The sequence below is a fragment of the Siphateles boraxobius genome, unplaced genomic scaffold (assembly GCF_051911475.1).
Source record: "Siphateles boraxobius isolate OS27281-9 unplaced genomic scaffold, OSU_SipBor_1 1, whole genome shotgun sequence".
Lineage (NCBI taxonomy): Eukaryota > Metazoa > Chordata > Actinopteri > Cypriniformes > Leuciscidae > Siphateles > Siphateles boraxobius.
Window position 1 is genome coordinate 24,870,319 of NW_027508699.1, and position 14,010 is coordinate 24,884,328.

The window sequence follows — 14,010 nt, forward strand, 5'->3', positions numbered from 1 at the left end:
AGCGTCCTTGGGTTAATGAAATTGAAATTCTCTGAGGACAGTGTTGAGTCACTGACCCACTCCATACTAAAAATGACATATGCCATTTTCCACTATTAATAACTCCCTCCCTCAAACCACATCATCTGTGTGCAGCAGGAAAGATGGTATGGTTTGATTTTTTCTAGTTTTATGAATATGAAGCCATTAGTTTGTCACATGAACTTGTTTTCTATCCAAGTCAGTATAAAATGTTGTCAGTATAGAAACATTCTCTGCTGCTTGTGTAAAAGGTGTTAATAAAAACAATATGCAGACCCTGATATGCGGAAAGAACAGCATTATTGCTTGTGTAATTCTAATAAAATAATTTAAAAAAAATAATATTTTAATTAATTATAATCAAATAATTATATATAAAACATCATAGCATATCAGTATGAATTTTCCTCAACAAATTATTTAACAATAAATGTACATAATAATAAAATAAAATAATATATTAATATTGTTACTACTAATAATAATGAATATTATATATAAAACATAGTACATTAGTATGAATTAACATTCATTTTGTTTCCTCAAAAAATTATTTTACAAGAAACCTACATAATCCTAAAATACAAAATAAAATCAGAAATGTAACACAATGACAAAATCAGAAATAAACAATTATTAAATTATCATTACACTCACAAAACAAAATTTTAAGCCTTTTTTTTACCATTTACACAATTTAATTAATTGTAAAATTCCATCAAATTGAATTGAATAATCCTTACGTATATTTTAATTAAATTTGATGTAATTTTACTATTAATTAAATTGTGTAAATCGTAAAAAAAAGGCTTAATTTTTTTAAAGGGAATTAATATTCAAAATATTATACATAAAAGATCATCATTATGAGTTTCTAACTCATACAGTTTTCTAAAAAAAAATTATATATATACTGTATACCATAAAAATATAAAATATTCTTCAATTTCTCTAATAGCAAAAAGACCATTGCACTTATTTCTTTTCTCTGAATAACAGTTATATACTACATGAATTAAGGCCAGCTATCAAAATTGCTGTATGGGAATTTAAACAGCCCAAAGATTAACATGACTAGTAGACATGACCCCTTCTGAATCTTATAAATTGTCTGTGAAATGAATGTGCATAGGCTGCATAATAGACCTTAACGGCTCAGTGACTTGACCCCATTTTCCCTAGAAGGTGCAGCATTTTAGCTTTGGCTCAGGTACTGAGACCAAATCCTTTAGCTCGTGCTAGAGACTGCCAAAACCTCTCTTCTGTTCTTAAACCCCAGATCTCACCAGAACAGATAAGAATGTTCTAGAGTTGGTGAGAATTATCTTCAATTGAACATAATGCGCTGGTTACCAGAGGCCAGGTATTTAATATAAAACTGTGAATATAAATCAACATAGTCGGTGCCACAGCAGATCTACTGGAGGGGCATTGGGTCAGCGGGGCTGGGGGGTTGGGGGGGGGGGGGTGTGGGCACATCCATTTGAGAAATATTTTGACGCAGTGGCAACATCATAGTCCAACACAGCAGAAATGCTATAAAAACATTTAATCATAGGCGTAATTTGCGGGTGGGTCTTGTCCCCACCACTTTTTGCCATTAGTCGATATTGTCCCAGCCAAGGGCGTAGCCAGAATTTTATTTTTGGGGGGGTCCTGTCTTTAAATGAGGGGGCTATATATAGATATCTATATATTTATAGCCAGAATTTTATATATACAGGCCTATTCTGAGTTTCGAGAGGAGAGGAGCTCCAGTTCACGCGCCGGCACCTCCGTTTCTTATCTATCGTCTGCTATATTTACTTCTTATTTGTTAAATCCAGACAATTGGTAGATGAAACATTGATTAAAATTAAGATACAATTAATACATAACGATATTCAGGTTAAAGAAAGGTTTTGTGCTTTCTGTTTGATGTCTCTGTGAAAGTTTTAAAGCATCTTTTAGTGCCGCCTTCAGAGCGCTCACGTCCGTAACGGAGAACACGTCCGTAACATTGTTTTTTCCCCATAAATGCTAACACTGAAAATAAAATAAAATAAAATAAAATGAGTATTTTATGTACTGTGGAGACTGAGAGCCAACCTCTTACTTTGGGTTGCGCAGTGTAATTCACATAATCACTAAAACATAATAATAACATATTTTGAATAATAATATTTTATTAAATAATAACATATTTTGCCCCCTAAGTTATTATTATTTTATTTTTTAAGCAATCAGAAATCTGAGCTAGCCTACTTTTGAAACATCTTGCGCCACGGATGTAACAAATACTAATAAACAAATAATACAAATAAATAAAACATCTCCAGTTAACTAGCAGAGCATTCATTTCGTTCGTTTGTTTAATAAGAGGCGATCTAGCACGCTGAAATGAGTTGTTTTTGAAATCAAATTATCAAAGTGCTCGTAGCCGCTGCGATTGGTGTGGATACAGTGTTCTCTTGTGGCTTGTGCGGAGACTCTCTAATCGTTCCGGTGATATCACAAAGTAAAATGCACACAAACCCTGTTTGATATACAACCACTGAAAACATAATTGGTTTTAAATAGGAAATACAAACCATTGAAACCATTGAAATACAAACAAAACTTAGTCGGATCGGATCTATGTATTTCTTCACGTAAAAATTATTGCCACCAACACATATTATATCTTGTTAAACGAAAAATTAAACAAAATGTACTATTTAAATCGATTGCTGTCCCACCAACTTTTTAAAGCAAAGTTATGCCACTATTTAATATTAAAAAAATAACTAAAAGGAATATTTTATTGGGCCACGTCATGGCCTGTGCTAGGAGGGGCATCAATGACCGCTAGGGGGGGCACGACCCTCAAATGCCCCACCATAGCGCCAGCCCTGGAAATCAACACCTATCCTTAATCTTTAGCAGCTCTTTTGATGAAATGTTACATATGAAATTCCTCATCATTTCACATCTACTTGTCACCACTAATATCGAATATTTATTTTTCTCTTTAATATTTGTCTTAGAAAATATTCATTCCTGTAATTTTGCTCTGTTTCAAGAGATGTATAAATCTTTTTTTTTTTTTTTTACACATTGTACTAACACATGCACAGTCACAACTATAATTCTGGCTACCTTTCCAATGGTCATGACATCATCCTTGCCGTGCCAGTCAGGCTCATATACTTCATGTAATGACTCTGTCAGGTTCATAGACGCTTGCTGCATTCCTGCGATCATAACAAAATGAGAAACAGGTTCAGTATTGAGCAGGCATGTGTGTACTTGTATGTGTGTATTTTGCAATGGTTCACCTTTCACAGCTGCTATGTAGGCCTTCATCTCCCTCTGTAGCCTAGAGCCCTCAAACTATGGATCAAAACACAAAAGAGGTTCATCACATCAGATATTAAATGACAGGGAGATATTGACAACATTACATTGACTTTCATATAGTGAGGTTTTATTTTTTTCAGACCTTTCAGTGAACAGCATTTTTAAAAGAAGTCTCTTATGATCATCAAGTGTGCCTTTATTTGACCAAAAATACAGTAGAAACAGTAATATTGTTAAATATTATTACAATTTAAAATAACTATATTCTGTTTTATATATATATTTGTAATTTATTCCTGTGATGCAAAGCTGAATTTTCAGCAGCCATTACTCCAGTATTCAGTGTCGCGTGATCCTTCAGAAATCACTCTAAATTTGCCGATTTGCGACTCAAGAAACATTTCATATAATTATCAGCAATGTTGAAAACAGTTGTGCTGCTTAATATTTTTGGAGGAAACCATGACATTTTTTTCATGAATCTTCAGAAGTTCAGAAAGAGTTTATTAATTTAGTTTCTGAGCAGTTTTAATCTCATAGCTGAATCTTATCACAGGAACATCCTCTTCACACTGGAGATTTTTTATTATTTATTATTAACGTTTCGATGCAGCAGTCTGAAATGATGTCAGCAGATATAATGTGTCTCATATAAACATCTCAGCAAAGGTCCTACAGTTTGTGTGTGTGTGTGTGTGTGTGTGTGTGTGTGTGTGTGTGTGTGTGTGTGTGTGTGTGTGTGTGTGTGTGTGTGTGTGTGTGTGTGTGTGTGTGTGTGTGTGTGTGTGTGTGTGTGTGTGTGTGTGTGTGTGTGTGTGTGTGTGTGTGTGTGTGTGTGTGTGTGTGTGTGTGTGTGTGTGTGTGTGTGTGTGTGTGTGTGGTTATTTTAGCTTGACTGAAGAAATGGGATGGGGTTGTTTAACATCCACTGAATCTGGTGAATGCCTTGCAATCAGCCATTGCTAGATTTACAGTATTTCTCAGGCCTTGATGCAGATAATTGATGTGCACAATATCTCAGTGCAGTTAATGGTTCCATGTATCTGCTCCAGCGGGTGTTTTATGAGCCAGACTGGCAGCATATGGTATGTGGGTTCAGTTTTGGCAGTTCCTCCAGCTGTAGTGATTGACTCTGACTAAGAAAATGTAATATTGGACCAATTCATTCTTCACGTACATCTCTCTGCACAAACCATCCATCACAGGGTGACTACAGAAGTACAGAGCAGTGAGTACTTGATGTAGCCCAAAAGACTGGGGAGGACAGGGTTAAAGTTTGGAGGTGAGCAGAGTGTTTCTGGAAGCACTGGCACACTGGAGCATGAAGCAGTCTAATCAGGATTAGTGAGGACAGGTGGAGAGGGTGGGATTAGACTGCTTCTTTTTCTTCAGCAAACACACACTTCTTCTTGAACTACACGTCCCTCACAGACACTTCACTTCAACAAATGTAATAGCATAGCTTTTCATCATCAAACGAATCAAATTTGAGACAAAATGATTTGGTATTAAATATGGAGCTGTTTAAGAAATGTCAGTTGAATACAGTTAAGTGCAGTAATTATGCCAATCTAATTGATCTTTTGCTGTATATATGAACTACGGTACATTTGCAATTGTTGCGATATAAAATGAAGCATCATTGGGAATATCGTGATGATTTTCGTTTGCCAATTACGTTTCCTAAAGACGTTTTATGAGATGTTTGTGACTCACAAGCTTGAGAGCATTAAGACAGTGATGATTTAATAGCGTCTCTGATTTAAACTTTGAAAGCAACGTATGATTCATTGAATCAGTTAAAACTTTTCCTTTTAGTGAATCAATACAAAAGACTGACTCCAAGATTAATTTTGCAACATCAGTCAAAAATGTTTGCGTAACATCTTGCATGACAATTTTCATATTACACTATATTACAAAATAATATTATAAAATTATGATTTTCCATATTAATTATTTTAGTAAAAATACTGCATACCCCATGTGGTTCAAAAATCGTTTTACTTGTACTTTGAATTTAAATGGCTACAGTGGCTATTTAGTTGAAATGACTTTTAATTTTAATTAGTGGTGTCAATCGATTAAAATTTTTTACTAATTAATCACACATTTTTATTGTAACATTCAAGTTTTTAATAATGAACTATGAACTGTTTTCATTTTAAATATTCACAGCGTAAATATACAATATGTTGTCATTATTTTACTTCCATACTCTTTGGCTGGTTGATTTGCTGGATTGATAGACCCATTAAAGCGCCTGAAAACAGCATCGCTCTATTCAGACTCATCTTACCTCCTGTCTTTTGAAGTTCTGCACACACTGCTCAAACTGTTCATCTTTTGTCTCATCTGCCTTTCCCAACTTCTGCAGAACCTGAAAGAAAAGAACACTAAGAGTCAAAGCTAATCATGTTGATTCATTCAAAATATTTTGGACAAGATGTAACAGTTTTTTAGTTATCTGACAAAATACTTGTTAGTGTTGATGATGAGACCAAGAAAAAATCAATAATTTTTTCCAAACATCAGACATGATTTTCACCAATTCCAAACATTTTTGTCATCCAATAAATGTTTGCATTTCTATAAAGGTGAAAGAAAAAGGCCAGCATGAACAGAAGAAGCATAGCATCCGTAGCATCCAATTCACACAGCATTTCTTATTGATTCAGCTGAGCCATGATTGAATTCCCATGAGGCAATTCAGTGTCTGAACACCCTGTGGACAGTATGACATGCACACAAAGAAAGGGCTGAGCAGGAGCGGGGGAGGAAGACCGGGCATGTATTTCACTTCCTAGTCTGTCAAGTCTCTCTGCCAAAAAGAGGACTTCTGTCACATGACCACCTCACTGTAGTGACTAACACATGAAAATGGCAGTCAACTGATACTCAAAAACTGCATTTGCTGAGAACAAGAGGGGTGCCTGTTTTGATTTTAACTCCGCTAAAAATATTGAAAAGCTACCTACTTTTTGATATGTCCTTTTTATGTAAGGTTTAAATTGTTGGCAAATCAATACTCTAACACAAATAATATACAACGTTCATATAATGTCAACATACAACCAATGGACATACTGTGAACAGGTTGTGTGCATACAATATACAATAGAAGTCTTTATAGTCTATTACAAAGGAAATGGATGTTTTGCTTTGGCAAACATACACATAGTGCTACACCAACAACCTTCTGGGTTGTTCAACCTGTACAGACAACCCAGATGGTATGTCCTTATAGACCAACTATAATAAAGATTGTTATGTCAGGCAAACTATAACCTGTACTTCATGTGATGTGACTATTAACTGTCTAAAATAATATGTAATATTAGATTATAAAACACAAGGATTTGTGCTGATTACCGCAGATTGTGCTTTTTATTTAAAGTTATGATTCAGTGAGATTCAAAAGTTTTAGAACCACACTGTAAAAAATAAATTACATTGTATCTATGATTTTTTTTTACATACAATTTGAGATCAACAATATTCCCTGAAAGTTGTTCCAACTAGCCCAAAAGAGTTGGCTGAACAAGCAAGTTAATTTTGAGCAATATTGCTGATCAGTGCTTATATAAAAATACCTTTGTTGTAAGCAGCAGATTGCAGATATATATGGTGTTTCCTCCGGGGAAGCAGTGCCTCCTCAAAAAAATTGGATGAGAAAATAATGCATATACAAAAATAAAACAATGCAAATATTACTCTTGCCTCCTCGGAGCCCATTGACTTTTAACAGACCCTCTAAAGTCTAAAGCATTCAGAGGGTTTAGTGGGGGGAAATTGAGAATGAAAGGGGGAATGTCAAGTGAAAGGAGGCAATGCCTCCATCGTGCTATGATTGGTAACGATTGGATATGATTGATTCACTCAATAAATCCCACCTCTTAGTTGTTTCTTCTTTTTTTATATAGTGTAATGTTTATTTAACCAGGAAGATGTGACATTAAATGTAACTGATATATGAATTTACCTGAATCATACAAGGATATTTACTAAGGTTTGCGTTCGTCAATTTACTGGTGTTTGCGCCATTATTTACTGCCTAAAAAAAAAGCACGTTTTAACCAGACGCTAACTGGTAGATTGCGTTGGGCATTATGGAAATATCTGGCTGCGTCTGTGTTCTTTAATTTGCACGTTGTCACTAGATCACGCACAGAATTTTCCGCTATCATCTGCGTTTTTATGGAATTGGGCTCTCATGTTAATTTGCCTTGTTTAGTAAATCTGGCACATATTTTATAGTATAGTATAGTATGGTATAGTATAGTATAGTATAGTATAGTATAGTATAGTATAGTATAGTATAGTATAGTATAGTATAGTATATAGTCAGTGTTGGGTAAGTTACTTTAAAAAAAGTAATTAGTTATAGTTACTAATTACTTCTCACAAAGTACTTCTCACTCAGTTAGTAACTGAGTTACATCATAACAAATGTAACTAATTACCAGGGAAAGTAACTATTGCGTTACTTTAAACAAAAAAGTTTAAATATGTGAAATAACTTGGACACCCCCAATATTAAATATGTTAAATGAATGAAATGGACACTAAATAGAACACATTATTATTATAAAACATTGTAGACTAATCTATACGATTTTAATGTTGCTGTGGGACAATGTAAGAGACACCTATATTAACTTAAATATTAAAATATTATCATACTATAGTGGAACAACTAAACACAATAGATGGTTTAGAACTTTTAATATTGCACAGACCACAACTTGCCAACAAATAAAATAATAAAAATGATAATGATAATGAATAATAAATTATGCTTCTTAAGAAATGCACCAAAAATAAATAAATAGTAATAAAAGATATACATACAAATACACTCTTCGTAGTGTAAATTAAAATGATAAAACTCACACACATTTACAACTGGTAGACATACTGTATAGCCTACTTGAAGTATTTTCTTCCTGACAAAAGTAAACAGTTTAACAAGAAGTGCTCCCAATATAATACTGAACAATGTACCAACATAAATAATAATAATAAAATATAATATTTTTGGGTTTTATTTTTATAACCTACAGAGAATGTCATCATCAGAGGTTATTTAAGCCAAATTCTAGTTGTGTTTACCGCATGTGTTCACAACCGGACAAACAAAGATGTTTTCTTAACTTTCTTAACGTTAACTTTCTGCAATGCTCCTTACCCCTTCACTATTGGTTCTGTTGACAATCCAGTGTCTTTTATAATTTTGTCTGACCCAACCAGATGTCAGCAGTTTAACGGCACATTTTATTGTCAGCAACGGTAACGGCGTTGTAACAGAGGAAACAGTGATTAGTTTGATTAACGTGTATTGCTAATTTATATTTTGCTTAACAATTTATTAATTTATTGCCTGAACAGGCGTTTTTGCATTTACAAACAAACTGAAGGTGTTAAAACAATGTTACAGTGGGCAATTAAGACACTTGCTGAAAGAGATAAAGTATACTGTACAGTACAGTAAAGACAATAGCTCCCATCATGTGAAAAAGTGAGAGTACATGGCACATGGCTCAGTCAGTAAACCACAGGAACGGCCCCCTGGGATCATGAATAATGTCACATACAAAAGCTCCACATTACTCCTGGGGGGAAAGAACGTGCCATCTGGGTCTTTTCTTTGTAACACACTCACACATGTTAGTAGAGGCTTTGATATGGATCAATAGGTAATGTGTTGTGACACCAACATCCCATGATACATACTGTTAATGACATCAGGAAATATGCATCACAAAGATACAAATATAGTAACATTCATGCAATACATGTAATGCTCTGTAATCAGGCTCAGTAATATAATAATGCACACAAATATTTTTAAAATAGATTAAAAAAAGAGATCAGAGTATTATTCTGCTGTTAATAATAAAAGTACCAAAAGTAACATTACTTTAAATACAGCACTGTATCACACCATAAAAAGTAAAGACCAAAATCACTCTGGTGTGTGCTCATCTGTATTTCAATTCTTAAAAATGTCCTAAACCTCCCATCTAGAGTCTGAGAATCAACACTGAACTCTCCAGAAGGCAAATGGTACGAACCTAAGACACAATGCCTGGAAGCCTGGAAACACTATACAACAGAAGCAGCCAGCCTATGAAAAATTAACACAACTTAAGCCTAAAAAACACACACTCCACCCTGCCTCATCCATTCAGGGGAGTAATGTCCTCTATTTAATGTTGACAAATGATCTTTCAAAAAGTGTTTTATAATGTTTACCAAAAAAAAAGCCCGCCAAAAAACAAAACAATTTATCTCATAGCTTTGCTAAACAAAGTGGAAAAGCAAATCTCTTTTATAGCAAATGGAACAGTGCCATTTCAACAATTATACATGATTTCCCAAGATGTGGATGCTAATATTTATCCTGCAATACACAAGAGAAAATGGCATATCAATTTACATGCATTTTCACCGTCATTCTGCTTTACAAATGCATTGAAAATATTTGTAAAACTTGAAGTCACAGCACTTAGTACAATTAATGCTGCATCCAGTTCACAATTACACTGTCACAATGCTGCAATGTTCCTCTGACAGTATATGCAACAGGATTATGAGTGATCCCTCTTGATTCTGTCCCCACCAGAACTCAGATTAAAGGATCTTTTACACCCCTTATCATGTTATCTGCCCTGGCCAGGATATTCTGTTCCAGAGGCAGTAAATTATATACCTGCTCTTAAATGTGCTGGTCTTAAATCTCTAAAGGGAATCATATTACATTGATAGAGATTGTGAACATTCAGGCTGAACTGTGTGGCTTCATGATGCTCTTATGAAATCAGATAAGATTTGATATTTGTCTGCATTGCTTCTAAAATGCATCATCAAATGGTAATATTCATAAATTTTAGGATCTAGAAAATCTAGAAATAATAATAGTATATGACAAAATTGTAATATAATATAAATTAGGGAAATATTATTCTCTGTTGGCAACATACCAAAGCTCTGCTTTTCATTATAACAATTTATAATGAGTCATCAGGTAGAAAGAGGGGAAAATAAGTATCATGATTGATTGTTTCTTAAATACCATAAGGCAATCAAATATAACAGTCATTAATAACTGCCACAAGGATCCTCATCATGAAAATGTTTTCATTTGCCTGATGTCACTGTAGTGGTTGTGGTTTCGATGTCTAAATTGTCTAAGCAAGAACTGCACACAGCACTTAACCAGGTTCTTAAAAATAACCCATTTTTAATGATAGTTGAATGGTCAGTTACAAAAAACATTGTTGCAATGGTTTTACTGTATCTTAAAATGTTTGAATATTTAGGCAGTAGCTTTCATCTATAATGGGATATTTTTAAATTGTTCTGATGACCGCAATAATTATACTACTAGCTAACTTGACCTACATAACATAAAAAAACCTTAGTCAAGCTGGTCAAGTCCTGCACCAGTTACAAACCAACTAAAGCAACGAATGTTCACTTCCAAACGCCAGCGTGGCCACATTAAATAGACACGTGATGTGACATGCAATTAACTAATTTAAATTAAGAAAATATTTTAATTGCTTTGATCTATTTACATTTAGGAGGTTTTTAGCAACTCCAGCTGCAGGCAGAGGATGTAAAGCTTATTAAGTCTCCCCGCATCTACCAAAAACTGTCCGACTTTTGCACAGTTCACCCTTAAAAACGCCACCGCAATGTGTGATACCCATAGTTCATACATGAAAACATGAAACACGGATTTCAAGGGAATCTTCACTTTCGATGTCTCACTACAGCTGGCCCTCGGTCTGTAGGTATTAAAAGAAAAGCAATCCTCTTACTGCAGCTCGGCTCGGGCTGGGAAAACCACTACTGCTCTGTTTACCAGACGCCTTCAGTGTACTAGCTGAAGCTGACAGACATTTCATTTTCAGTTCGCTACCAACAAAAAAATCCGTATAACCCCATAACCAAATCCCATTCTGCAACTGAATAACATTTTCAAAGACACCACTCGAAAGCGATAGACCTCCTCGTCTATTTGGGCTATTTCTCGTTTTAAACAGAGCGAGACTGCAGCGTGTCTCTCTACAACCACATTAAGCGGCCTTCACGATCTCGTGGCCACTAGGAAATCTCCCCTGCTAGTATTCATACCGCATAGACGAGGGCATCCCCCACCTCCCCTTCTCCTGACCTTGCAGGAAAATGACAGCTTCAACCAACATCTAGGGTAATAATGGATTGCATCGTCAGAAATGCCAGGCACATCGATATAGAAAAACACCTAGCCAAAATAAGAATGCATAGCAAGGTAGTATGACATAGGCTACAATAATATACGTGTCACTGTGTCAGTGACACATTATAATCTAGTCATACAAGGTTTTCAAACTGCGATCAATCATTTCTCCAACAAGAAGGTAGGCCTACATAATATATTCAGGCCCCAAAGTATGATAATTCCTCGAAGGTTTAAGTGGGATTTCAGTCATGGAGAGCTTCTCATAGTCGCTTTTAAATGGCAGTGCTGGCTAAGATTGCAGTCTGCGCATTTCTGACGCCAGCAATGATGTTGAAGGTCTGATGCATTGAAAATGTAAACTATGCATGTGAGAAAGGACAAATGAAAACACATTTCCTCTGACCTAAAATATTTAAGGTTCAATCGCACACCTGAATATCTTTCCCCTACCCGGAGCATCTGCTGGACAGCTCCACGAAGACAAAATGCTGCCTTCTGCTTTATCAAACGTCCTCTCAAGTCATTTTTGATCCATCACAAATAAGAAAATAATTAGACCCATACCTTTTCCTGTGCCCGACTGAGCCTCTTTTGGACGTTTTTGGCAAATATGCCCGTCTTAATTTCAGCCATGGCTGCTAGTGCTCTGAGACGAGAAAGGCGACGTTTCAGCACCTCCAGAGCAGAGGAGAGCGAAGGGGGAGGAGCGACATTTAAAGCCACAGCGCGCGCCACAGAGAACCCTCACCAACACACAATTCGTCAATATTAAAGGGTTAGTTCAGCCAAAAATGAAATTGATGTCATTAATGACTCACCCTCATGTCGCTCCAAGCCCGTAAGACCTCCGTTCATCTTCAGAACACAGTTTAAGATATTTTAGATTTAGTCCGAGAGCTTTCTGTCCCTCCATTGAAAATGTATGTACGGTATACTGTCCTTGTCCAGAAAGGAAATAAAGACATCATCAAAGTAGTCCATGTGACATCAGTGGGTTAGTTAGAATGTTTTGAAGCATCGGAAATACATTTTGGTCCAAAAATAACAAAAACTACGACTTTATTCAGCATTGTATTGTCTTCCGGTTCTGTTGGGGATCCGCGTTCAATGACGCTGCTGACGTAAGACGAGCTGATGTGTTATCTGGTGCGCCCGAGCTTCGTTTACAGTCTGAGGGAGACGCACGCTGGAAACAAATCAATCTTCACAAACATGTCTAAGGATTTCCATACAGAGGAAGACTTGCATTTTTTTGCCCAGCCATATTTATTTGAACCCGAATACACGGACGCACCAGAAACACGTCAGCAGCGTCTTACGTCATCAGCGTCACTGCGGACTCGTGAACGCGGATCCCCAACAGAACCGGAAGACAATACAATGTTGAATAAAGTCGTAGTTTTTGTTATTTTTGGACCAAAATGTATTTCCGATGCTTCAAAACATTCTAACTAACCCACTGATGTCACATGGACTACTTTGATGATGTCTTTATTTCCTTTCTGGACAAGGACAGTATACCGTTCATAAATTTTCAATGGAGGTACAGAAAGCTCTCGGACTAAATCTAAAATATCTTAAACTGTGTTCTGAAGATGAACGGAGGTCTTACGGGCTTGGATTAATTAATCAAATTAATGACATCATTTTCATTTTTGCGTGAACTAACCCTTTGAGATGCTTGAAATCAAATATGTTTGAAAAATTCATCTTTATTTTTTCGTTGAACATTATAATATTAGCATGTGTATGACGATGAGGATGCCTCGAGAATATTCGTCGCAAGTAATAGCTCTATGCATTTATGGTTGCTTTTATTCTTACACTCTTTTGCTCACGCTTTACGCTCCAATCCCTCCCTGTTGCCTACTTTTGATGCCCCCTTAATGGTGAAGCCCTAACAGGCGCAGTTTGGTCACATTCATCACAATATTTTTTTATTATTATGAAATGTTAATAAATTGCATTTCTCTGTTCCCTTTTTTATTTCTAATGTTTCATTTATTTTAATGCAGTAGCCAGGCTATATACTATAAAGAATCCCCTATTTTTATTCATTAATGTTAGAAATTGTATAGCCTGCCCTACAACAATTCTGAATTAACCAAATGCTGTCATCTAGTGGATGAAAAAAATCGAGTGGATTAACGGCGTTTAAATACCTGATCTGAAAAACAGGTGTTAGATTTCTTCAATAGTGGCTTATTTATGTATAACTTGTATATATATATATATATAAAATAAAAAAATAAATAAAATATATTACAGCAAATGTTTAAACAGTGTTACCAGAAAAAGAGGAACACCATTCTGAAATTTCCACAAAATACCGATAAAACGGTCATATTTTATTGAGCTACGGTGACCAAACACTAACAAGAACAAACATGCTACATAAGCACTGGCAGGCACAAAACGTCATAAACAAACAAGCGACGCTT

The 14,010-nt window shown here is 35.4% G+C and overlaps 1 protein-coding gene across 17 annotated transcripts in view; it reads right to left on the reverse strand.

Moving 5' to 3' along the window:
* The window catches only part of amph (amphiphysin), a 33,407-nt gene extending 21,156 nt beyond the window's left edge, over positions 1–12,251 (reverse strand). For 9 of the 17 annotated variants that reach the window (XM_077230771.1, XM_077230768.1, XM_077230751.1 and 6 more), the window contains exons 1-4: positions 12,134–12,241; positions 5,639–5,719; positions 3,318–3,372; positions 3,139–3,233 (exon numbers count right to left, since the gene is read on the reverse strand). In XM_077230771.1, the coding sequence (XP_077086886.1) occupies positions 3,139–3,233; positions 3,318–3,372; positions 5,639–5,719; positions 12,134–12,202 (300 nt within the window). In that variant the 5' untranslated portion in view covers positions 12,203–12,241. Of the gene's footprint in view, positions 1–3,138; positions 3,234–3,317; positions 3,373–5,638; positions 5,720–12,133 lie in introns of all 17 variants that reach the window. The other 8 variants (XM_077230783.1, XM_077230795.1, XM_077230776.1 and 5 more) reach the window with 5 other exon arrangements.
* Positions 12,252–14,010: the final 1,759 nt, after the last annotated feature.